Below are 26085 nucleotides of genomic sequence, written 5' to 3' on the forward strand. Positions count from 1 at the left end.
GGTCACCCAGCAGGGACTCGAACCCAGATCCTCTGACTCCGTGTTATTTCTTCTAGGTCGCGCTGCTCCGATGCTTAATTCCAGATCCAGACCAGAAGAGAACGGTCCACAGACTTCAGAGAAAAGAGGAAGTGAGCTTCCTGTGGGCAGGGAACATGTCCTGCGATTTCTGTACTACTGTAATTAATTAATAATACCATAATAATGGTATTTGTCAAGCATTTACTATGTGCCAAGCACCGTACTAAGCCCTGACCTTTCCAGGTGCTTAGTAAGGTGTTCTGCACGTAATAAGAATATTCTTCTTCTACGCTCACTTGCTCCAGGTAAGATTCTCTGAGTTCACTCTACTTCTCTGATTGACGGACAGATGGCATGGTGGGAGTCTAGGTTAGAGCAAAACTAAATATATCTCTTTGGAGGGCCCCTGAAGAGTTCCAGGCTTGAAGTAGGCATCCTATCTCGTGAACGTTTTCTACCGTCTTTAAATGTCAGAAACACTGACATAAAGTCAGTGGAACCACAAGTCCATTCGCTGACTCGTTCTCGTTCGGTCGCATTTACTGAGCCCTTACCGTGTGCAGAACACTGTACCGAGCACTCGGGAGAGTACGGTACAACAGTAAACAGACACGTTGCCTGCATACGACGAGCCGAGCTGTGTTTTTTCGACGTGTTTTTAAAATGACCCCGAAACACCACTCTGACCAGAGTAACTTTATTAAATCTGTTTAGGAAAAGCTTTAACAAAACCCAACCCGCACTGCCCTCTAGCTTTTCTTCATCTCCTCTCAACGACGGAAATCACACGTCGGCCATCTCGACGGTCGTGTAGCACACACGAGCCGCTACCAACGCAGCACTACACTTGCATAACAGTGCAAAAGAAAGTTACGGGAATTAAGGAGGTGGGGCCAGGGAACAGAAGACAGCGGGCCGGTACTTTCCTTCCTTTCTTCCACCTTGGCGAAGACGTTCGGTCCAACGTGTTCTCCCACTGTTCAAGCTTGTCCGAGCGCAGCGGGCCATTCCAAAAACGGAAGATGGCCTTCTTGGACAGAACCGAGGGAGAGAGAGAAATCTTCCAAAACCCGTGGCACTAGCACGCCCGTGGAGATCTTCCCAGGATAAAGGCAACAAGGGCCCAAGCGGTGACAATCCCGCAAATCCTGCAAGGAAGGGAGGGGAAGTCACTCTATGGTGCTCTCCCAGGCACTTATCCGCACCTAGTAAGCGCTCAATAAATACCACCGACTGACTGGTTGACGCTACTCCGAGCTGAACGGCCCAAAAAGCCGCTTCGGGGGCAAGAACGGGAGGCAAAAGCAAAGACAAGGGTAAGGAAACGGCAAAGACCATGAACAGAGTCTCGGGATACCAAAAGTACGTGTTTTGTTGTCTGTCTCCCCCGTTTAGACCGTGAGCCCACTGTTCGGCAGGCATCGTCTCCATCTGTTGCCGAACTGTACATTCCAGGTGCTTAGTACAGTGCTCTGCACACAGTAAGCGCTCAATAAATACGACTGAATGAAAGACAGAGGAAGCCAGCACCTTCGGAAGACTTTGCAGCCCCACTCGTAATAATGTTGGCCTTTGTTAAGAAGCGCTTACTATGTGCAGAGCACTGTTCTAAGCGTTGGGATAGATGCAGGGTCATCAGGTTGTCCCACGTGAGGCTCCCAGCTGATCCCCATTTTACAGATGAGGGAACTGAGGCCCAGAGAAGTGAAGTGACTTGCCCACAGTCACACAGCGGACAAGTGGCGGAGCCGGGATTCCAACCTATGACCTCTGACTCCCAAGCCTGGCCTCTTTCCTCTGCGCCACGCTGCTTCTACTCATGCTACAGAGCCTCACGTGTACCAGTCCAGATCCACCAATGGCATTTACTGAGCGCTCCCTCTGTGCAGAGCGCTCTACTAAGGGCTTGGGAGAGCACATCCTACAGAGTTGGTAGACGTGACCTCCGCCCACGACAGGCGGACAGGCGGAAACGCCCTAAATTCAGGACCTTAACAGTGGGAGATCGCGAGGGGCAGAGGAGAAGCATGGTGGAGTGGACCGAGCACGGGCCCGGGAGTCGGAAGGTCGTGGGTTCTAATCCCCGTTCCGCCACCTGCCTGCCGTGTCTGCGAGGTACTTTCACTTCTCTGTGCCTCCGTTACCTCACCTGTAAAATCGCGATCGAGACTGTGAGCCCCACGGGGGGCAAGGGACCGTGTCCGACTCTACTTGCTTGTATCCACCCCGGCACTTAGTACAGTGCCTAGGACACTGTAACTGTTTAACGAATACCACAGTTACTATCATTATTATTACTAATAGCTCACTCAGATAATGAATGATGCAGCTCCTGATGACTCGCTAAGAGACCGAGAGCCCCCTGGGGGACAGGGATCGGGTCCGACCTGCCTCGCTTGCATGATAATACTAATAATGTTGGTATTCGTTAAGCGCTTACTATGTGCAGAGCACTGTTCTAAGCGCTGGGGTAGACACGAGGGAATCAGGTTGTCCCACGTGGGGCTCACAGTCTTAATCCCCATTTTACAGATGAGGTAACCGAGGCACAGAGAAGTTAAGTGACTTACCCACGGTCACACAGCCTCAACAGAGGTCTTGCACGTAACGACTGCTTAACAATGCCCATTAATAGTGTATTAAGAGCCGGTAAAAATGAGGTTCCGATCCCACTTTTGTGCCTTTAGCTGCGGCTCGGCATGAAGAACTTCATCACGGGACGCTCCTTCCTTTCACTTTGATTTCCCTAAACTGCGGATCGTTCGGGTCCCATCTTTCTCTGCACCAAGTGCCTTCGAAGGCCCTTTCCTCTCCATCCAAACTGCTACCGGATTAAATGCCAGCACTTACCCTATCCCGCCTGGATTACCGTCCGAGCTTCCCCGCTGACCTCCCCGCCTCCTGTTTATCCCCCACTCCAAGCCACAGTCCATTCTGCTGCCCGGATCATTTTCCTTCGAAAACACCGGGACCACGTTTGGCCGCTCCGCGAGAAACTCCAGCGGTTACCCATCCACCTCCGCATCCAGCAAAAACCCCTCACCGTTGGCTTCGACGTATTTAATCCTCTCCTCCTACTCTCTCCTCCCTCACCTCGCTTCTCTCCTAACTACAACCCAGCCGGCACCCTTCATTCCTCTAATTCTCATCTTCTCACCGTACCTCCACCTCGTGTCTCGCGCGCCGACCTCTCGCCCACGGCCCACCTCTGGCCCGGAATGCCCTCCCTACTCGTATCGGGCAGATGATTGCTCTGCCCCACTTCAAAGGCTTATCGAAGGCACACCTCCTCCAAGAAGCCTTCTCTAAGCCCTCCGCTCCTTTCCTCCCTCCCTCTTGAGTCGCCTTGACTTGCTCCCTTCATTCATCCTCCCTCCCCTCTCCACGGCCCACATGTACTTATCTGTCATTTATTTATGTAGATATTTATGTATATTAATGTCCATCTCCCCGTGTAGAATGTGAGCTTGTGACGAGCAGGGAGCCTAACTGTTTCTTGTAACATTTTACTCTCCGAAGAGCTCGGTACAGTGCTTCGCGCACAGGGAGTACTCAGTACGATGGAATGGATGAACGAAAAGCAAGCCCAGTTACGACTGTGGCTTTCGTTGAGCATTTAGTGCTGTCCTAACCACTGGGATAGAGACAATGCAATGAGAAAAGACCTAGTCCCCATCCTCCACGGGGCTACGGGAGAGGGAGAAGGGGCATTTCTTCGATCCCCGTTTCGCAGATGAGGAAACCGACGCCCGGAGAAGTTAAGTGACCTGCCCAGGATCACCCAAGCAGGCACGTGGGGGATCCGGGATCAGAGTGACTTCCAGTTTGGGGCTCTTTCCCCCAGGGAATGGCTGTCGGCTGCTTGTTCGCTGGACTGTTGCCCCGGGAGGGTGAGCCGAGGACAGCTCACATATCCCTCAGACCTTGCACGTACAGAGACTCAAACGAAAAGAGCGTCACGGCCTCCAGACAGGTACAAAAGTACCTCAGGAACGCTGGGGAAGAGGAAACAAGGCGTCTAGACGGAGGAGTGTGCCTACCTCATCCCTGAGAGAGCCAGGGCCTGGGAATCAGAGGACCAGGCTTCATTCATTCATTCATTCGATGGTATTTAGTGAGCGCTTACTATGTGCGCAGCACACTGTACTAAGCGCTTGGAACGTACCATTCGGCAACCGACAGAGACAATCCCCGCCCACTGACGGGCTCGCAGTCTAAATGGGGGGATTAGACTGAAAGACCAGGGTTCTAATCCCGGGCTCTGCCACTTGGCTGCTGGGTGACCTTGGGCGAGTGCCTACGCTCCTCCGGGCCTCAGTTTCTTTCACCCGCAAAATGGGCATTCGATACCCCTTAGACTGCAAGCCCCACGTGGGCCCTTATCATCTTGTCTCTCTCCCAGGGCACGGTTCAGTGCTTGGCACTATGCGCTGAAATAGGACTATCATCATTGTTGTTACTATTAATAATTGCTATTAACAATAATCTTAGCTCCGCCTCTTGCCTGCCGTGTGATCTCGGGTGAGGTACTTGACTTCCCAGTGTCTCAATTTCCTCATCTGCGGATTCAATACCTGTCTTCTTCATCCCCTTGATTCTACTTATCGCTACTGTTCTCGTCCGTCCGTCTCCCCCGATTAGACCGTGAGCCCGTCAGAGGGCAGGGACCGTCTCTATCTTTTACCCATCTGTCCATTCCGAGAGCTCAGTACAGTGCTCTGCACATAGTAAGCGCTCAGTAAATACTACTGAATGAATGAATCTTCTTCCCACTTAGGCCGTGAGCCCCAGGAGGAAGAGGAACGGTCTGACCTGATTATCTTTTCCCTGCCCCAGCGCCTGGTACGGTGATCGGCACATAGCAAGTAACTTCGCAAAATACCACAGTACTAGACGACAGTCGTAGCGGAGAAACAGCATGGCCTAATGGAAAGAGCACGGGCCTAGCAGTCAGAGAAGGTGGGTTCTGGTCTGCCACTTGCTTGCTGAATGACCTGGGGCCAACAACTCAACTTCCCCGTGCCTCAGTTCCCTCGACTGTAAAATGGGGATTCAATCACTTTTCTCCCTCCTAGTCCCTCCTCCCGCGAGCCCCACGCGGGACGGGGACTGCGCCTGATCTGATCAAATCGTTCCTACCCTGCTGCTTAGAACGGCATTGGACACAGGGTAGGTGCTCCACCAGTGCCACCAAAAAGAGGGAGAAGAAGCGCCGCGCCCAGCCACGTGCTCGCTTCACTCACTGGAGCGTGCAGTTGACGAGTGGTGAATGCCTCCAGTATCGGTACAGGGCCACCTGCAGATCGGGGTGACTCCTGTAGTCCCTCAAGACGATCCCCACGCTGGAGAGGACGACAGGTTCCTTTCGTGAGACTGGGCGTGAGAGCCCGGCCGCAGGGATCCCCGGTCCCTCCGGCGGGGGGGGGGGGGGGGGGGAAGATGGGAGCCGGGGCCGCCTACTTCTTGAACTTGTTGGTCATCAGAAGGAACTGGTCTCGGCCGAGCCTGCGGACGTCGAACACGCAGCAGTCCTTGAACTCGTGGTAGATCTGCTCTTCGTCCACCCCGGGCCACCTCCGGACTTTGACGATCAGGACGGGCGGCCGGTTGCCGGGGCCATCCGGCCCGGGGAAATTCTGATACGGGGGCGGGGGGGGGGGGAACGACGACAGAGCAGGCAGGCTCACGGGCCCGAATCGATGCCACCAGGCAGTTGCCCGGCAAGACGCCGCCAGGGACCCCAGGACGGATGAGTGTTTTTACAAATAGAATCGCTTCCCCTGGTCCCACGGAGATCGCCTTCAAACCTCCCACCGGGCCAGTTGACATCTCCAGCCGGGCCCCCCCCCCCCCCCCCCCCCCCCGAGGGAAAAGGGGAAGCCGGTCCCACCTACTCACAATTTTGGAGACGCCACCTCGGATGAGATTCACCTGATTCAGGTAGGGAGTCAGCACTTCAAGATACGTGGGGAAAGAGGGCTCGGGCCTCGCCTCGCTCCTAAATGGAGAGATATTAGGAAGACAGACATCGCCCCAGATATCAGGACTAATTATCCGGCTCCCGGCAGCTGCGACGGCAGAACCGGACGGGTCGACGGCTGGTGATTCTAGAGAACAAGATGGCTCTTCTCCCGTTCAAGAAACGCCCCCGGGTGCGCTTAGGAAACAGGACGTTGGCAGCCGCGGCGTGAAAGGCCTGTCAGTCAGTCAGTCGTATTTATCGAGTGCTTACCGTGTGCGGAGCACCCTACTAAGCGCTGGGGAGAGTACACTCCAACGACAGAACAGACACATACCCTACCCACAGCGAGGTTATAGTTTAGAAGGGGAGACGACCTTTAACAGAAATAAAGTACAGATGGGGATACGTGAGTGCTGTGGGGCTGCGGCGCGGGGGACGATTAAAGACAGCAAGTCAGGATGATACAGAAGGGAGTGGGTGAAAAGGGAAGGAGGGCTTAGGGAAGGCTTCTTGGAGGAGATGTGCCTTCAGTAAGGCTCTGAAGAGGGGGAGAGTCACCATCTGTCGGCCTCTCCAGATCCATCTAGTAAGGCTAGCACTGCTGACTTCCTGACACTCCGCCCCCCGCCCCCCGGATCTGATTAACTCAGGCTCTGCGGGGTACCAGACTCCTTGGCACTGTCCGTTCCCAATCAACTTCACGGAAGGGGACGGGCGGGGGGAGGGAGCGTGTGTGCGCCCGCACCGTGGGCAAGGAAATTGTTTATTATTAAATTGTACTCTCCCGAGCACTTTGTACAATGTTGTGACCCAGTAAGTGCTCAATAAATAGGACTGGCTGAATGAATGACCGCCGCTGATCCAACATTCGGGCACGCTATCGCCCCGACGCCAACCCCTTCCCCTTCCAGACGGCAACTTTCTACACTCCGTTACGCACACACACACACACACACACACATCCCGTCACGAGGAGGAGGGGGAAGGAAATGAATAAAAGAGGTAGGAAGAGGGAGTCTCATGGGAACCGGCTTGAAGACCGACCGGAACCCACACGCTTCGAGACGAGACTATCGCTAGGGTAATTAACGAGCTTGGGGAAGGCGGTATGTTGGAGAAAGCAGAGGCAGAGTCAGCGCGGTCGTTCCTGGAGATGCTCTGCTTTCTCGTTACCGTGTGGGTGGACGGAGAGGGAGGAAGCACTCACCCTGCTTCTCTGTGGAGCAGCAAGTGAGCCACCTTCAGACAGACTGAAAGAAGAAACCGAGCGTGAGCTGGAAAAGGCAGAGGGGAAAAACTGCCCCCCCTCCCACCATCCCCTTGACATGAACAAAGTCCCCGGGCGGGAGGGAAAGCACTTGCGGACTGGAGCTTGCTAGGACCCCAAGTTTTACGTTTACCTGAGCCACAAAGAAAGGCGTCGTACGCCGCTTCGTGGGGATACTTGGAATCCACTGAAAAAGCAACAAACTTGTTTTTTTAACAGAAGGTCAGCGTTAACTGCCCGCGGATCAGAAGGAGTTCTTTCCCTTTCTCAATCCCAACTTGGTCTAACGGGTAGAACCTGGGCCTGGGAATCGGAAGGATCTGGGTTCTCATCCCGGCACCACCAACCGTCTGCTGGGTGACTCTGGGCAAGTCGCATCACTTCTCTGGGCCTCAGTTACCTCAGCTGTGAAACTGGGATAAAGACAGTGAGCCTCAGGTGGGACAGGGACTGTGTTCAACCTGACTAGCCTGGATCTACCTCAGTGCTTTGTAGAGTGCCTGGAACATAGTAAGTGTCTAACAAATACTATATGCGTGTGTGTGCATAAACTTATATATATGTATGTGTATATATATATAAAAGATCCCTCCCACTCCGTTTTAAATATTCTCCCCTTCAACAAAACAACACTCCTTTGTTTTCCCAAAGCTCTCAGCGCAGAGCTCTGAACTAAGGGCTGGACACCCACGGTACACACTTAAGAACAACCGTTATTAACACTAAGCTCTCGTCAGATTATCTCGCTTCACCTTCACCACATCCCTGAGTGGCGGGTACTATTTATTACTCCCTCCCTGGGTGAACTCACTCGCTCCCATGGCTTCAACTATCACCTCTAAGCAGATGACACCCAAATCGACGTCTCCTCCCCGGTCCTCTCCCCCTCCCTCCAGGCTCCCATCTCCTCCTGCCTCCGGGACGTCTCTACCTGGATGTCTGCCCGCCACCTAGAACTCAACGTGCCTAAAACCGAGCTCCTCATCTTCCCTTCCAAACCCCGACCCCTCCCCGACTTCCCCGTCACCGTGGACGGCACGACCATCCTTCGCGTCCCCCAGGCCCGCAACCTTCATATCATCCTTGACTCAGCTCTCTCACTCGCCCCACACGGCCAACCCGTCACCGACGCCTGCCGGTCTCACCTTTACGATATCGCCAAGATCCACCCTTTCCTCTCCATCCAAACGGCTATCGTGCTGGTACAGGCTCTCAGAATATCGCCACTGGATTAGTGCGTCAGACTCCTCTCGGATCTCCCTTCCTCCCGTCTCTCCCCGCTCCAGTCTATTCTTCCTTGCGCTGCCCGGCTCATCTTCCTAACAGAAACGCTCTGGGCATGTCACTCCCCTCCTCAAAACCCTCCAGTGGTTGCCCGTTAAGCTTCGCACCAAACAAAAACTCCTCTTGGCTTCAAAGCTCTCCATCACCTTCCCCCTTCCTATCTCACCTCCCTTCTCTCTTTCTACTGCCCACCCCGTGCACTCCGCTCCCGTGCCACTCACCTCCTCACGGTGCCTCGTTCTCGCCTCTCTCGCCCTCGACCCCTGGCCCACGTCCTACCGCTGTCCCGGAACGCCCTCCCTCCTCCCGTCCGCAAACTCCCTCTCTTCCCCTCTTCAGAGCCCTACTGAGAGCTCACCTCCTCCAGGAGGCCTTCCCAGACTGAGGCCCCCTTTCCCTCTGCTCCCCCTCCCCTCTACCTTCTGCTCTTCCCCCTTCCCCTCCCCCTAGCGCTGTGCTCGTTTGTATAGGTTAATTACCCTATTTTGCTAATGGGGTGTATATCTCCTTGATTCTATTTATCTTGACGATGTCGTCTTGTTTCTGTTTGGTTCCGTTTTGCTTTGCTGTCTATCCCCCCCGTTTAGCCTGTGAGGCCGTCATGGGGCGGGGACTGTCTCTATCCGTTACCCATTTGTCCGTTCCGAGCGCTCAGTACAGTGCTCTGCACAGAGTAAGCGCTCAATAAATACCACTGAGTGAATGAATGAATGATCCCCATTTTGCCGACGAGTCAACTGAGGCCCAAAGAGGGTGCCACCCAGCAGTCTGATGACAGAGCTGGGCTTGGAACCCAAGTCTCCTGACTCCTCCTCCCATGCTCCTCCCGCTAGGCTACACTGCCTCCCGTTTGCCACCCCGCTTGGGAGCTACTAAGGAGCCGGTAATTCACCAAATCGCCCCGCTTTACGTTCTCCGGAAGAGGCCGCAAGGGCAGGAAGATCTGCCAGAATCCACTCAACTTGGATATGCATTCCTGAGGGAGCCTCCCTTACCTACCAATGGTATTTACGGAGTGCTTCTTGTGTGCAGAGCCCTGTGCTGAGCGCTCGAGAAGGGCAAAAGCAGACGCTTTATTCACTCACTCGTATTTACTGAACGCTTACCGTGTGCAGAGCACCGTACTGAGCGCTTGGCAGAGTGCCGCATAATAAAAAGACACAATCCCTCCCCACGACGCGCTCGATCCTGGCCCTCACACAGCTCCCAACCCATCCTTCCAGAGGCCCAAATGGGCGGGCGGGCCCGACGGTCGACCGTCGAGGGGCAGCTCGGATCCATCCCGCCCCCCCCCCCCCCCAGGTCCCTGGGGTTGTCCCGAATGCCGGCTTCCCGTATCGGAAACGTACCGTACTTGAGGCACTCGCTGGCGTGGGTGATTTCCGGGCCGGAGCCGTTGGTGGGATTCAAGTCGCTGTGGCGAAGAGGGGGAAGGTCAGCTTTTGGCGTCCCCGCACCCACCCTGCCGAGGTGGGGAAACCTTTCCAAGACTCGATCACGTTTATGGAGCGCTCACTGTGTGCGGAGCACTCTACTGAGCTCTCGGGAGAGGCTAACACGACAGTATAAGGGACGCATCCCCCGCCCGCAACGAGCTTACGGTCTAGGGGAAGGGAGAGACGTTAATATGAATAAATGCAACTACAGGTTTGGATCTAAGTGCCGTGGGGCGGGGCCGGGGGACGAATAAAGGAAGCAGGGCAGAAGAGAGTCGGAGAGGAGGAAAGGGGGGCTTGGTCAGGGAAGGCCTCCCGGCGGAGACGTGCCTTCCACAAGGCTTTGAAGCGGGGAGGCGTCTGTCAGATTCCAGGAGGGAGGACACTCCAGACCAGAGGCAGGACGTGCGTGATAGATCTGGCGGCAAGTCAGACGAGATGGAGGTGGACCGAGAAGGTGAGCGTTAGACTCTTCCTCCCCTCGGGCTCACTCCTTCCGGGATATCTCCCGCCCACTGGAGCCAAAGGGACCTTCACAAATCCCATGCAGCCATTTCTCCCGCGCTCTGCTCCAGCTTAACACTGACCCCCACGGGACTCAGCCAAGGGACGCGAAACAGTCGAGCGATCAACCCGGGGTATTTACCGAGCGCTTACGGCGTGCAGAGAACTGACCTAACTGCAATCCACCAGCCCCCTCGGTTGACCCTCAAGAGCGACCGCTCACTACTCCCAACTACCGGCAAGTACGATGCTCTGAGGAACGACCCTGGGGAATGAGCCGGAGTGCTCTGGCCACGGTTAGAGACGTGGCTTGGAGCCCGCCGCCCAGGAGCCTGGCGTCCTGAGTGGGCCGACGTGAGCTCCGGTCCCGGCTCCGCCACCCTTCTGCCGTGTGATCTTGGACAAGTCACTTGGCTTCCCTGTGCCTCGGTTACCTCAGCCGTACGGCGGGGATGAAGACGGTGAGCCCCATGTGGGGCTTGGACCGTATCCACTGTGGTTATCTTGTATCCGCCACAGCGCCTGGCACATAGGAAGTGCTTGACAAATACCATAAAAAGGTTTCTTCTGACTTAAACCCCGCAGGCCCGGAGAGACGGCTAGATGTTTAATCCCAGAGATGTGTCCCCAGAAAGCCCCCGGGTCGGGATGTCAGGAAATCTGCAACCCGGCCCTGAAGCACTAACCATCCCCACAGTTGCCACCGTAACGTCTGCCGTGCCTGTTGAGCGTCTCTATGGGCCAGACACTGTGATAAACGCTGGGGGAGGACCCAAGACGATCAGGTTGGACCCTGACCCTATCCCACACAGGGCTCAAAACCTAAAAGAACGGGCATTTAATCCCCATTTCTACAGGTGAGAAGACCGAGGCCCAGAGAAGTTACGTGACTTCCCCGAGGTCACACAGGAGAGAAGTGGTGGAGCTAGGATTAGAACTCGGGTCTTCTTGCCTCTGAGGCCTGTGTTCTTCCCACCGGGCCGTGCTGCTTATATCGGGCCCCTCCGGACTGCCCTTCCTTGTGGGCAGGGAACTTGCCTATGGACCCGTAAACTGTACTCTCCCCAAGCACTTTCTACAGTGCTCCGCGTACGACAGGCGCGCAACAAATAAGACTGTCCGACTGATCGGGCTAGACTGTGGCCAAGTGTACGTACGTCTCTGTCCTCAGGGCACTGCTCACCTGCTCAGGATTTCATAAGCGTCGAACAGATTTGAAGCTCGAGGAAAGTTCAGCTCCTGTGGGGAAAAAAGAACCAACAAGAGACGGGCCAGCCGAGGTGAGTTTCCGGAAAGCCGCGTGAAGGGCAGCGGCGTGGGCTGGGCGGGTCTGCAAATACATCTCCTCCAAGAGGCCTTCCCCGATTCAGCTTCTTTTCCCTTTTTCCCCCTCCCTTCTTTATCGCTTAGACTTGTACCCTTCAGGCACCTGCCAGTCACCCCACCCTCAGTCCCACAGCACTCGCGTCCGTACCCCTAATTTATTTATTAACATTCACGTCCGTCTCGCCCGCGGGACTCTAAGCTCCTACGGGCAGGGAACCTATGCACCGACTCCGTCGTACTGAATCCTTCCGAGCGATGAGAACGGCGCTCGGCCCACAGTAGGCGTTGGATAAATAGAGAAGCAGCGTGGCCAAGTGGAAAGAGCACGGGGGCTTGGGAGTCGGAGGACCCGGGTTCTAATCCCAGCTCCGCCACTCATCCGCGAGCCCTTTCGATTCTCTGTGCCTCGGTCACTCCATCCGGAAAATGGGGAGGAGGACTGTGGGCCCCGCGTGGGACACGGACTCCGTCCAACCCCATCAACTTGTACCTACCTCAGCTCTCGGTATAGTGCCTGGCACACAGCAAGCCCTTCACGAATACCATGATCATCATTACAATTATTTTAGATACCACCGACTGATTGGGAACGTGTTATATTCCCGAGAGGACCGTTTCCCCATCCCGGCTGCCGGGCTCAGCAGGAGGCACGCCGCCCTCCCGCTCCCGACGCCCCCCACACCCTCCTCTCCGAGTTGGAATTAGTTGTCGCTCGTATTCACGGAGTGCCGCCCGCGGGCACGGCGCCGTACTAAGCGCCTGGAAGAGGGCGAGACATCAATAAACCAGCACGATCCTTGCCCGCGAGCTCACGCCCTAGACGGGGAGACAGGCGTTAGCATAAACTAATAAACCGCAGATACCAACTCAAGCGCCGTGGGGCTGGGAGGGAGGAACAGAAAGAGCCCGTCGGGGTGACGCAGAAGGGAATGGGCTTAGTCGGGGAGGGCCTCTTGGAGGAGATTACGGCTTTGAGGGCTCCGGGGGAGACTGACAGTCTGTCGCATACGCAGAGGGAGGGCGTTCCAGGCCAGAGGCAGGAGGTGGGCAGGAGGTCGGCGGCCGGATAGATGAGACTGAGGTACAGCGAACAGGGTGGTATTTAGAGGAGTCAAGCGGGCAGGCTGGGCCGTAGGAGAAGAGTAGGGAGGCTTTCGTTCCTAACGCAGTCGAAAGACCGTGGCCAGTGGAGTCGGGGGGGGCGGGGAGCCGCACGGAGAAACGTGAGGTGGGGAGGGGGAGGGTCTCTCCTCCTTGCCCGTTTTTTGTTTTGCTCTGTGCCAGGCACTGTTCTGCGCGCCGGGGTGGATATAAGCCAATCAGAGTCCCCATCCCACATGGGGCTCACAGCCTTCGTCCCCATCTTTACAGACGAGGTGACTGCGGCACAGAAACGTCAAGTGACTCGGGAATCCGGATCCTTCCGACTCCCGGGACCGCGCTCCGTTCACTAGGCCGCCGCCGCTTCTCTACTGGGGGTTACGCCCCTTGCCGGCGGTGGCTTCGGGCAGGTCAGCTCTCCGGGCTTCCGTTCCCCTCATCTGCAAGATGGGGGTCCAACGTCTCTTAATGATGTTGCTATCTGTTAAGCGCTTACTACGTGCAGAGCGCTGTTCTAAGCGCTGGGGTAGATACGGGGCCATCGGGTCGTCCCACGCGAGGCTCACGGTTAATCCCCATTTTCCAGTTGAGGTAACTGAGGCCCAGAGAAGCGAAGTGACTCGCCCGCCGTCACCCAGCTGACAGGCGGCAGAGCCGGGAGTCGAACCCACGACCTCTGACTCCGAGGCCCGGGCTCCTTCCACTGAGCCACGCCGCTTCCCCTTCCTCTTCTCTCTCTTACTTAGACCGGCAGATCCACGGGGGACCTGATCGTCCCGTCTCTCTCCCCGGCGCTTAGTACAGCGCTTGGCATTGAGGAAACGTTGACTAAATGCCACAACTGTGCCACGAAGCCCCTCCCAGCCTTCTCTCCTAATCCACGAATGGGGATCGACAGGGGGTCCGAGAGTAGATTCTACACGTCCATCAGTCACTTGCATTTATTAAGCGCTTACCGGGTGCGGCGCCCTGTCCTAAGCACGTGGGAGAGTACGCTACGGCAGGGTTGGGAGACGCGTCCCTGTCCACGGCGAGCGCACAGGCTAGAGGGATGCATCTGGTAGATTTATCCAGAAGACGCCTCCGGGACGCCGAACAGATCGGGCAAGGCACAAAGCCCTGAAGGCGAGAGTCTCTGCCCTAAAAAACCTAACGACTTAACGAAGCTGGCTCACCACAGAGCAGGGGAACTCGGGGAGTATATGGCGATGAGGGGAAACCGATCGCTCTCCCTCTTAGACTGCGGGGCCTGGGAGGCACAGGCGCGGGGTGTTTGGGGTTTTTTTAAATGATATTTGTTAAGGGCTTACTACAGGCTTAATAGAAATTAGCTGAGTACAAGCTAATGAGGTTGGACACGGTCCCTGTCCCACGTGGGCTCACCGTCTTAATGCCCGTTCCAGAGACGAGGGACCCGAGGCACAGAGCAGTGCGTGGTGAAGCCGGGATTAGAACCCAGATCCTTCCGGCTCCCGGGTCCGTGCTCCATCCGCTAGGCCGTGCTGCTTCTCCGTTGCCCTGAATGTCGTCCGGCTATCCCGGGGTTCGTGGTGCTCGACGGAGACGAAGTACTTCAAGGATGCCCTAGCTAGTTAATCAACTCATCTGGACCAAGCTACAGCGTGTAGGCTTCCCCCTCCCCGAAGCAGGGCGGCCGAGGCAAGTCAGGAAACGGGCGGAATGCCAGTCTAGCCAAGGGGAAAATTCCTTCTCCGAAGTGATCTGCGTCACTCACCTTCCAGATGGCGTTGGTCACGTTCTTGGTGTCTACGAGGACCGGAAACAGGCCGTGGACGTTCTGTTTAAACTGCTCGTAGCTCTCTAAGGGAAAAGCCGGAATGGCCAGAAATGAGCGGGGCATTCAAAGCCGAAGGCAGGCCGGCTCCCTGCTGTCGACATCCCAGAGGAAGAGACGCAGTAGCCTACCGAGGCCTCTCCCGTACCGGGGAGAGGAGGAGGAGGAGGAGCAGAGACCTGGATCCATCAGTCAATCAACGGTACTTCTTGAGCACTTAACGGGCGCAGGACACGATAGCGAGCGCTCGGGAGAGCTCACTTCGCGTCGGGGGGACGCGTCCCCCCGCCCTCAAGGAGGAGCGGCGAGGCGGCGTGGCCGCGTGGGAAGAGCACGGGCCTGCGAGTCAGGAGGATCTGGGTTCCGATCCCGGCTCCGCCACCCGTCTGCCGCGGGGCCTCGGCCAGATCACTTTTCAGCGCCTCGGTTCCCTCATCTGTAAAATGAGGACTAGGAGGGTGAACCCCACGTGGGTCAGGGACTGGGTCCACCCTGATTAGCTTCCAACCACCCTAGAGTTGGGACAGTGCCTGGCACGTGGAAAAGCGCTTAACAAATACCAGGAAAAAGGAGCGGCTAGTCTAGATGAGGAAACGGGAAACATCGAAATAGATCACAGTTCTGTCCAGGAGTGCTTCCGGAAAACGGCGTGGGGCGGGAGGCCCCATTCAAGGGATTGGCAGAAAGGGAACGCACGCTCATTTGGCTTCCTTTCCTCCGTCGTGACAGGATCATCATCCTCGGTGGCATCTACTGGGCGCTCACTAACGGGCACTCGATAGCTGCCTCGCCCTCAATCCCACAGCACTTAGGGACCGGATTCCGGATCCCCACGAACGTCCACCTCCCCTGTAGCGTTAAGGACGTGTTGGTGATTTATTTATCTGTTCACATTAATGCCCACCTCCCCCTCTAGACTATGAGCTCGCTGTGGGCGGTCTTGTTCTATTGTACCAAGCGCTCAGTACAGTGCTCTGCACACAGTCGGCGCTCAATAAATACCACGGAATGAATGAACGGACTGCAAGCTCACCGTGGCCAGGGCATCGTTCACTGTTCTACTGTCCTCTCCCAAGCGCTCTGCGCGGCGCTCTACGCACAGTCGGCGCTCGGTAAATACCAAGGAATGAACAGATGGACTGCAAGCTCACCGGGGGCAGGGAATCTAGCCGTTCACTGTTCTACTGTCCTCTCCCAAGCGCTCGGCACGGCGCTTCGCGCGCAGTCGGCGCTCGGTAAATGCCACTGAATGAACAGATGGACTGCAAGCTCACCGGGGGCAGGGAATCTATCTATCTATCTGTCCACTGTTCTACTGCGGAGAAGCAGCGCGGCTGGGTGGAAAGAGCTCGGGAGTCAGGGGGCACGGGTTCGAATCCCAGCTCTGCCCCTTGTCAGCTGTGGGACCGTGGGCGAGTCACTTCACTTCTCTGGGCCTCAGTTACCCCATCTGTAAAACGGGGGTGAAAACCGTGAGCCCCACGTGGGCCAACCTGATGACCCTGCCTCTCCCCGCGGCGCTCACAACAGTGCTCGGCACATGGTAAGCGCTTAACAGACACCAGCATTACGATTACCGCACTCTCCCGAACGCTCGGTACAGCGCCTGGGCGCACAGTCAGCGCTCGACAGATACCGGTGAACGAAGAAACAGACCGCCAGCTCGCTGCGGGCAGGGGCCGTGTCCACCAACTCTGCCGGCACTGTCCTCTCCCAAGAGCCGAGTCCGGCGCCGGACACCTCCCCGCCGGGACGGGAGGAGGGAAGGAAGACTTCCTACCTGGAAGGGGTCTGTAGAACTTCTCGTGAAGGAACAGGAGATCCATCAGCATGTTGTGGCCCACCAGAGGCTAGCAGGAGCGCGGTTCAGACGCACGAGGGACCCGGAACGGTGGGGCAGGGAGAGGGGAGAACGGCATCACACACCACACCACCTCTGCACGACGCACGGGGCGCCCCACCAGTAACGCGACTGTTTCTTCTCCCCGTCGGCGGTACGGCCGGGTGCTCCCGAGGAGATAAAGCACCTGCCCGACCCCTCTGCGACCCCATACACCCGCTGATCTCGGCACTTCTCCCCTCCCCGCACTTCCCACCGGGGACTGGAAGCCACAGCGGAGGAGCAGCGTGGCCTGGGGCAAGGGTGGGAGCGAGGACCTGGGTTCCCATCCCGGCCGTGACCCCGGGCGAGTCCCGGTGCCTCGGCTCCCTCGTCTGCAAAACGGGGACCGAGGCCGCGAGCCCCACGTGGGGCAGCCCACCTGAGTCCAACCCGGCACGTGACACAGTGCCCGGCGCACAGCAAGCGCTTGACAAGCACCACAGTTATTATCATTTTTATATTCGAAAGGGCACGGCGGGACAGTAGAAGGCGCGGGGCAGAGAGAGGACACCTGAAGACGGGACGTGGATCTGTCCGCCAGAACCGGAATCGAAGACGGACACGCGGGGGGGCCCTCCCGGAATACCGGGCTGTTGTTTTTTTCCACTCAGGAGCCGGCCCGGAGACGCTTTACGAGCCAAGCGACAAAACGTCTAACGGGGCTATCAGAGGGGGGACGCCCCCCGCCCCAGCCCCGGCGCTGACGGGGGGCAGCTGAGGCCACCTCGGGCGGTTCTCCGCCCGTCGGCCGGCTGCAGCCGCGAGGGCTAAAGTCCAAAGAGCGACGGGCGGCGGGGGACGGGGGGGGGGGGGGGGAGGACCGTCTCTCTACCTTTCGGGCTTCCGCGAGCATCCGGAAAAGGACGGAGAAGCCCCTCGCAGAGAGGAGGATCGACTCCTTTCGGCAGGGATCCTGAGGAGAGTTTTCCAGGCACCAGCGATGCTCCCGGCTCACTTTCTGAACCACTATCTGAAAGGAGGGCGAGATGGCCGGGTCCCCCGGCACCCGGGGGAAAGGGAGGCGATATAAGCAAGCAACCGGGGAGGCTTCGAGGGTGGGGCTCTGGCCCGCTCTCCCCCGGGAAGTACGAGAATCCGCGTAACCTGGAGGACGGAGACGGGGCCCGGCAGTCGGAAGGACCCGGGTTCTAACCCCGCCTCCGTCGCCCTTCGGTCGGGCGACCTGGGGAGAGTCGCTTCGCTTCTCCGGGCCTCGGTTACCTTATCTGTCGGGTGGAGATCGGGCCCGTGAGCCCCACGGGGGACACGGACCGTGTCCGGCCCGATGAGCTCGTCCCCGCCCTAGCGCTCAGCGGAGTGCCCGGCACGTGGGACGCGCTTAACGAGCACCGTCAAAAAAGAGCGCGGGTCTCGTGGTGGGACACGGATCACGTCCAACCCGACGAGCCTGCATCTATTCCAGCACTCAGGAGAGCGCCCGGCCCACAGTAGGTGCGCCGACTAGGCTGTAAGGCCGTCCAAGGGCAGGGACCGGCTCCGCCTGTTACCGATCCGTACATTCCAAGCGCCTGGTACAGTGCTCCGCGCGCAGCAGGCGCTCAATGAACGCTACCGAATGAACCAACAGCGGGTACTGCACCAAATCCGCAAAAACAAAGACGCACCTCACACCCCCCGCCTTGCGCTGTGGAGATCTGCCCCGAAAAGCCGGGTGGAAAGGCGTCGGAGAGCCGGCCCCGGGGGGAATCCGGCTCATCCTAACCCAGGAGGACGGGCATTCCCGACTCACCTCCCGGTCTTTCGGGAACGTCCAAACATCAGGGAGGGCCTGCCTCAGCACCAGCTGGATGTTGAAGACCTGGAACCCTGAGGTGAGGAGGAAAGGAAGGAGACGGAGAGCCCGGCGGGCAAGCTCGGGATGGAAGCTGCTCATTCCCAGCTTAAACGGTGAGTGGCTGGACGTACGGTCCCACCCCCATCGCGGGGTAAACCGGGCCGATCCGTCGCTCATTCGCACTTACTGGGCGCCGTGTGCCCGGCGCCGTACTAAGCGTTTGGGGGCGTCCGACCCAAGAGGGTTGGCAGACACGTTCCGCACAGGAACCCTGCTTCCCGTCTCCGTCGAGGCTCGGAGGGGAGGGGGGGGGCCAGAGCCGCTCCGGCAGAAACGGATCCGAAGGGGAGGCGCCCCCTTGCTGACCGTCAGGCCCTTGGACCAAAAAGCCCAGAGGACAACTCGGAGCAAATCCAACCGGGATCCGGGAGGGAGTTGGGGTGGGTAGGGGGTGGGCCGGGAGAGAAGGAAGGAAAGGAGACAGAGAAGCGGGGTGGCGTAGCGGAAACGGCCCGGGCCGGGGAGTCGGAGGACCCGGGTTCTTATCCGGGCTTTGCCCGCGCGTCGGCTGCGTGACCCCGGACAAGTCGCTTCGCTTCTCTGGGCCTCGGTTTCCTCATCTACGAAACGGGACTCAAGACCGTGAGCCTCCGGCGAGACACGGACCGTGTCCGCTTCGATGAGCTCGGATCTACCCCGGGCACCCAGTCGGCGCTTAAAAGGTATCCCCAATCTGACAAGCTAATCAGATCGGATTCGAAAGCGATTAGTTGGGATCTGTCCCAGAGCTTACGCGGTGCCTGGCGTCTGGGGGGGGGGGGGGGGGGGGTGCTGAAATACCATAAAGAAGCAAAAAAGACTGCGAGCCGCACGCGCAACACGGAGGGGGTCCGATCCGATCGGTTGGTATCTACCCCGGCGCTTAGAACGGTGCCTGGCACCCGGGGAGCGCATACCGAATACCATTAAAAGCCAACAGACCAACAGACAACCGTAGAGAGTGGGAAACCGGAGAAGCCACGACGTAAAGAATCCTCGAGCCTCGCTGGCGAGGGGCCCTCCCTGAATTCCCCGTTTCCTTCCCGTGGCCGTGGACCCGGGGAACGGGCCGTGTTGAGTCTCTTGCCCTACGGGTCTCAATCTCGGGGGAGAAGTTAGAACCTTTCGACTGTTTCGGCCGTCCCGTACCGGGCCCCTCTACTCACACTACCAGGCTCATCAGTCAACCGCTCGCTGGCATTTAGCGAGCGCTTCCGATGCGCCGAGCACCGCACTAAGCGCGACAGAACTAGCGGACACGCTCCCCGCCCGTGGCCGCCTAAAGGCACTGTTCAGGGGACGTGCCACGCCGTTAAATCTGGTCACATTCTTCATCCCCAGACGAGGAAAGCGAGCCGCGAAGCGGCTGGCCGGGGTCGCGCCACGGCCCAGCGGCCCAGCCGGGATTGGAACCCGGGTCCTCCGACTCCCAGGCCCCCGCTCTGTCCGCCGGGCCAGGCTGGCCTCACTCCCACGGATCGGGCCCGCAGCCGGGCGGGCGGCGGCGCCGCCCTTCCTACCGGTTACGCCGCGAAGGGTCATCCGGTCCCCGTCCTGTGCCAGCGCCAACCACCGGGTCACCTCGCCGATCACCGCCTTCAGCTGGTCTCTGTCTACGGTTCTGAGAGCCGAGCGGGAGCGGCAGCGGGCGGAAGAAGGAGAAGGGGACGGGAGAATGAGGCCACCTGCCAGAGGAAGGCGTCGGCTTCCCAACGCTTCCCGGTTTTAGCGCGGAGGTCTAACGGGGAGAGCGACGGACCCGAAGAGCCGGTGTCGGCTGAGCGCTCTCCACGCGTCGGGCGCCGGACTGAGCATTCGGCTCCATACCGAACGAGAGGCTTGATTTCTGCCCCTGCTCCGGCTCGTCACTGGGCAGCCGCGGGCTAGGTCCTGGGCCGCTCTGAAACTCAGTTTACCCGTCTGTCCCAACGGGCGGGGGCCCTCGGCCCCGACCCGCCTCACGGTTCTCCAGGAGGCCAAAAGAGGACGGCCTCGCAAGGAATACAAAACCCCCCCCACGTCCCCGACCGACTGCCGCGAGGGAGCAGACGAAACGGGCAGGCTGTCGGGAAGCGAGGCCTAGGGGCCAGGGCACGGGGCCGGGAGCCCGAAGGACCGGGGCTCTGATCCCGGCTCCGCCCCCCCGTCCGCCGGGTGACCTCGGGCAAGTCACCGGACGCCTCCGCGCCGTGGTCACCTCATCGGTAAAATGGGGCTTGAGACCGTGAGCCCCACGCGGGACAGGGATCGGGTCCAACCCAACACGCTTGGATCCACGGCGGCGCTCGGCACAGGGCCCGGCACAGGGCAAGCACTTAACCACCACAGTTGTTATTATTACCAGGTCGTGCGGGAATAGAAGAATCCCTCCCACGAGGAAGCGAGCGAAACCGGAGCCAGTCAACACACTTGGCGTGGGGTAAGGGAGGGGAGGGGAGTTGAACAATCCAGTTAAAATGCCCTTCTGGGAGCTTCGCCCCCAACGCTTCCAAGGGTGAGGAGCAGCGGGGCTCGGTGGAAAGGGCCCGGGCCTCGCAGTCAGGGGACCCGGGTCCTGAGCCCGCCGCCGTCGCCGGTGGCCGCGGCCCAGCCACGTCACTTCTCGCGACTCAGTTGCCTCACGGGCAAAATGGGGATTAAGACCGTGAGCCCCACGTGGAGGACGGCCAACCCGCTCAGCTGGCATTTCGACCGGTGCCTGACTCACAGTGGGTGCTGAGCGAATACCATCAGACGGGACGAAAACGCAATCGGAAATCGCGGCTCGACCCAGGGATCAGGTCTGCGTCACGGTCATCCGTCGAAGCAGAGGTTGAAGACAAACCTACTGAATCCTCCGAGCTCATTTTCCTACCTGTCCCGCTTGCAGATGAAATCATTCGGGATTTACTGAGCTCTTACTGCGAGCGGGGCACCCGTAATGAGCGCTCAGGAGAGTACGATCCAACAGAATCGGCGGACCCATCCCCCGTCCGCAGCGAGTTTACGGTCCGAACGCCTCCTTGGGGTTCTGTCGACCGCGAGGGTCCGTGAACCCGTCCAATCTCCCGAGCGCCCACTCTGTGCAGAGCAGTGTGCTAAGCGCTCAGGAGAATAGGAGCGTTCTAAGTACCCATGAGCTCTGCTCTCAAGGAACTTACACTCTGGTCACGGAGACAGACCCTAAAACTAATAACAACGGTACCTGGTAAGTGTTTACCATGTGCCGAGCACTGTCCTTAGCACCGGGGTGGATACGAGCGGTTCGGACACAGTCCCCGTCCCACGTGGGGCTCATAATCTTAACTCCCATTTGACAGATGAGGGAACCGAGGCACAGCGAAGTGAAGTGACTTCCCCAAGGTCACACCGCCGACAAGCGGCAGGGCCGGGTCTAGGACCCACGTCCTCCGGCTCTCAGGCCCGGGCTCTGGCCGCCGGGCCGACCCGATCCCTCTGACGGACCCAAGCCCGAGGAGAAGCAAAGTTTTACCTCCGAACCTTCCAGTTCCCGGAGAGGAGGGCTTGCTGAATTCTCTCCTCCTGCTCCTCGTTTAAATACGGGACCCCGTTTTTGAGAAACTGAAAAAGGGAAATGAGTTTCACTCCCAAACCTTCCCGGGCCTCTCCCAGCTAAGCTCAGCGAGGCCGAGCCGGAGCCTGAGGCCTTCAGGCGGCTCGAGCCGGCTCGGGGAAGGAGAAACGGCGCTTCGGTCTCTACCGGTTCAGAGGACGGGAAGAGAACGCTTACCTTATTGTAGTCAAAACCGTAGCGATTCAGGAACTCAATACTCGAGGCCTGAAAGGAGATCTGAGAGTCCAGAATCCCAAACGTGGTAGGGAAGAGGAAGAAGTTATACGAATGGGCCTCGTACCTGTAAGGATGAAATACTCGTCACCTAAGCGGGAGAAGAACAAGCTCTTCTCCATCAACCCATCCATCAGCGGCAGTCACCGAGCGCTCACGGTGCGCGGAGCACTCCACTAAGCACGTGGCAGAGTACGACACAACACACTTGGCGGGCCCGCTCCCGGCCCGTAACGAGCTGCCAGTCTGGAGGGTGGAACCGGATCGGGAACGGTCTCGGTTCCACGTGGGGCTCGGAACGCGCGTCTTTCACCCCGCCGTGACCAACTTAACGCCGCGCCCCCCCCCCGACGCGGGACACAGACTGCATCCGAACCCAAGAGTCTGTTTCTACCCCAGCGCACGATACGGAGCCAGGCGCACAGTTAGCGCTTAACCAGTGCTATTTTAAAAAAAACACACAACCAAAAAACCACCTCTGTCCCTGGCAACACACTGGACAGAGATTGCCGGAAACCTCCCCGGACGAAACATCGCCGTCGTAGCGGCGGCGATGACCTTTATTAAGGGCCTACCGGGTGCAAGTACGAAGCGCTAGGAGATAACGCCGCGACTCCAAGACTACGGCAGAACGCTCGTGCGGCCACAGGCGAACGTCAACGGGCTTGAGAGAAAGCCCCTTCCACTTACTTGTTGGAATTTCCTTCTCCGCCAGCAAACACGGACAGACCTAAATCCAAGACAGAGAAGGGAATAAATGCCGGCCCGGCACGTGATGAGGAAACTGCATTTCTCCTTCTACTCTCGGGTGACGGGTCCGGCCACCCTACTGCCCGGTTCTCTGCTTTCGATACCTTAGGCGGATGGAGAGGAAACGTCTTTATCTCCTAGAATAAGAGCTTCCTCTGAAGGGACTCCTCCTCCTCCTCCTCCTCCTCCCCCCTTCACGTCGTACCCGGAGAAATAATTCGTATCCCTAGGATCACAGCGCCGCGGGGTCCCGGATGAAGACGGGACTTGAAGAAAGAGAAGCGGCCTGGCCCGACGGAGGGAGCGTTAGCCCGGGAGTCAGGGGGACCCGGGTTCCGATCCTGCCGCCGCCACTCGTCAGCCCCGTGACCTCGGGCGAGTCCCTTCTCCGGGCCTCGGTTACCGCACGGGCGAAACGGGGATGAAGACCGTGAGCCCCACGCGGGGCGGGGACCGCGTCCGACCTGACTACCCGGTGTCCACCCCAGTGCTTAGTACAGAGCCCGGCACGTAGCAAATGTGCGACAGATCCCACGAAGTTAAAAAAAAAAAAAAAAAAAAAAAGAAGAGGAGAGAAGAAAGGGGAGAGGAAATCCCAGAAATCCAAGCTCTGCGGAGAGCAGGGCGTGACAAACACAGAAGTCAAGGGTCAACCAGACCTCGGACCTCCGCTGGGTCGCTTGGGACGGAGCGATGGGAGGAAGGGGAATCGGTGAGCCGCGGCGCTTCGGCCGACCGACAGGGCAAAGGACACGGAGCGGGTCGCTGAACAAGCGGGGGGCTCCCCGATGGTGACGGCGGCATCCGTTAGGCGCCCACCATGCGCCCAGCGCCGTCCTAAGCGCTGGGGTGGACACAGGGGAATCAGGTGGTCCCAGGTGGGGCTCACGGTCTTCCTCCCCATTCTACAGATGAGGCCGCCGAGGCCCAGGGGAGCGAAGCGACGTGACCCACGGTCACACAGCGGCGGAGCCGGGACTCGGACCCACGACCTCCGGCTCCCCAGCCCGGGCTCTTTCCGCCGAGCCTCAGGAGCTCCGTTTTGGACACGTAGGACCTATCACCGTGAGACTGTAAGGGACTCCGTAACTATAGAACTCTAATTGTGACATCCTACTAACGAAGTTAAAAACGGGAAGGGAAGAGGAGGAGCGAGAGGGAGAAGGGAAGCGGGAAGAAAAGTGACAAAAACGTATCCCTCGATGGATTTTTCAACGGTATCTGTCAAGCCCTTAGGTCACGTACCGTTTCAAGCGCCGGGGTAGAAACGGGGGCAGCAGGGTGTCCCCCGTGGGGCTCACAGTTAATCCCCATTTGACAGATGAGGTCACCGAGGCCCAGAGAAGCCAAGCGACTGGCCCACAGCCACACAGCTGACAAGCGGCAGAGGCGGGATTAGAACCCATGACCTCTGCCTCCCAGGCCCGGGCTCCTTCCACCGAGCCGCGCCGCTTCTCCGCTTCCCGATAAAGGAGGCGGCACTGGGAAAACGACAGAACGAGGAGAAAATCCCAAGCACTTGAGCATTTCCGCCCCTTCTACCTCCCAGTGTCGTCGGGGGAGGTGGATTCGTCCATTTGGAGAAGCAGTCGCGTCGGCGTCTTTCCAGGGACGGCCCCCGCCCCCCCCCCCCCCCCGCGTAAAAGCGGCGCGGCGGAAAGAGCCCGGGCTTGGGAGTCAGAGGCCGTGGGTTCGAATCCCGGCTCTGCCGCCTGGCAGCCGCGTGACGGTGGGCCAGTCGCTTCTCTGGGCCTCGGTTCCCTCATCCGTAAGATGGGGATGGACAGCGAGCCTCGCGTGGGACGACCTGAGGGCGCCGCATCCACCCCGGCGCTCAGAGCGGCGCTCGGCCCAGCGTAAGCGCTTTGCACCGACGTTATCGTTATTACCGGAGACTGTCCGACCGCTTCTCCCACCGCCCTTTCCTCCGACGAGGACCCCCGAGAGTCCGCAATAATCCCGCGGCGGTCTCTCTCCACTGGACACGCTGGCGATGCCCAAAACAGACGGAAATCAACGGGGACCATCTCGCCCCGCTGGGAAAAAATCCACGGGTGACCACTGAAAGCCCAGGAACCGCATCTCCCAACCGAAATGAAGCCAGGACAGTTTAACCGCGGCCCGGCCGACGGCCACCCGTTAACTCGACCGGGTTTCTGGCGATAAGGACAATGTCGATATTTGGTAAGCGCTTACCAGGCGCAGAGCACCGTTCTAAGCGCCGGGGGAGACACGGGGGCATCGGGTTGTCCCACGTGAGGCTCCCGGTTAATTCCCATTGTATTGGTTCATTCGACAGGGTTTACTGAGCGCCTATCGTGTGCAGAGCGCCGTACCGAGCGCTCGGAACGGACAGGCCGGCGACAGAGACGGTCCCCCGCCCTCGGACGGGCTTACGGTCTCATCCCGGATGAGGGAACTGAGGCGCAGAGAAGTGAAGTGACTTGCCCAGAGTCCCACAGCAGGCGTTTGGCGGGGCCGGGACCAGAACCCAGATCCTCCTGACTCCCAGGCGCACGCGCGATCCGCTACTCATCTGCGGCTTCTGCTATGGTAGTGGCGCCTGGCGGGTGACTTTCTCGAAAAGTTTAACTTCTCCAGAGGAACCAGAATTCCAGGGCACCGCTTCCAGTGCTTCGCTCTCTCAGGCACACGGTGCATTGCTCTGCACCTAGGAAGCGCTCCCTTCCCCTCAGCACTGTGCCCATTTGTATGTATTTTTATTACCCTGTTTATTTTGTTAACGGGACGTACATCCCCTTGATTCTGTTTACTGCTACCGTTTCCGTCCGCCCGTCGCCCCCGACGAGACCGTGAGCCCGTCAACGGGCAGGGATCGTCTCCAAGCGTGGCCGAACTGTCCATTCCAAGCGCTCAGTCCAGCGCTCTGCACATAGTAAGCGCTCAGCAAACGCTACTGAATGAATGACGAGTGGCAGATCTGGCATTCGAACCCCGCCTCCCAAGCCCGCGCTCCTTCCACGAGCCACGCGGCTTCTAACGACGGTAACCGTTGCCGTCGTAACGGTAAGGAGAATAATCGGCCGCGACATCCGTTACGACGACGACATCCGTTGGGCGCTCGCTACGTGTCCTGCACCGTTCTAAGCGCCGGGGCAGGTACGTGCTGGTCGGG

General features: G+C 58.6%; 1 protein-coding gene across 2 annotated transcripts in view; it reads right to left on the bottom strand.

Moving 5' to 3' along the window:
- Positions 1-702: 702 nt before the first annotated feature.
- The window catches only part of PNLDC1 (PARN like, ribonuclease domain containing 1), a 29039-nt gene continuing 3656 nt past the window's right edge, over positions 703-26085 (bottom strand). The window contains exons 4-19 of one of the 2 annotated variants that reach the window (XM_029058050.2): positions 22890-22929; positions 22143-22266; positions 21885-21973; positions 19933-20033; positions 18329-18405; positions 17411-17548; positions 16477-16546; positions 14637-14722; positions 11658-11713; positions 9884-9948; positions 7384-7437; positions 7191-7233; positions 5920-6019; positions 5482-5657; positions 5265-5363; positions 703-1169 (exon numbers count right to left, since the gene is read on the bottom strand). In XM_029058050.2, coding sequence (XP_028913883.1) covers positions 1100-1169; positions 5265-5363; positions 5482-5657; positions 5920-6019; positions 7191-7233; positions 7384-7437; positions 9884-9948; positions 11658-11713; positions 14637-14722; positions 16477-16546; positions 17411-17548; positions 18329-18405; positions 19933-20033; positions 21885-21973; positions 22143-22266; positions 22890-22929 — 1388 coding nt within the window. In that variant the 3' untranslated portion in view covers positions 703-1099. Of the gene's footprint in view, positions 1170-5264; positions 5364-5481; positions 5658-5919; positions 6020-7190; positions 7234-7383; positions 7438-9883; positions 9949-11657; positions 11714-14636; positions 14723-16476; positions 16547-17410; positions 17549-18328; positions 18406-19932; positions 20034-21884; positions 21974-22142; positions 22267-22774; positions 22930-26085 lie in introns of both variants that reach the window. The other variant, XM_029058049.2, reaches the window with a different exon arrangement.

Source organism: Ornithorhynchus anatinus, chromosome 2 (assembly GCF_004115215.2).
Source record: "Ornithorhynchus anatinus isolate Pmale09 chromosome 2, mOrnAna1.pri.v4, whole genome shotgun sequence".
In the NCBI taxonomy this organism is placed as follows: domain Eukaryota; kingdom Metazoa; phylum Chordata; class Mammalia; order Monotremata; family Ornithorhynchidae; genus Ornithorhynchus; species Ornithorhynchus anatinus.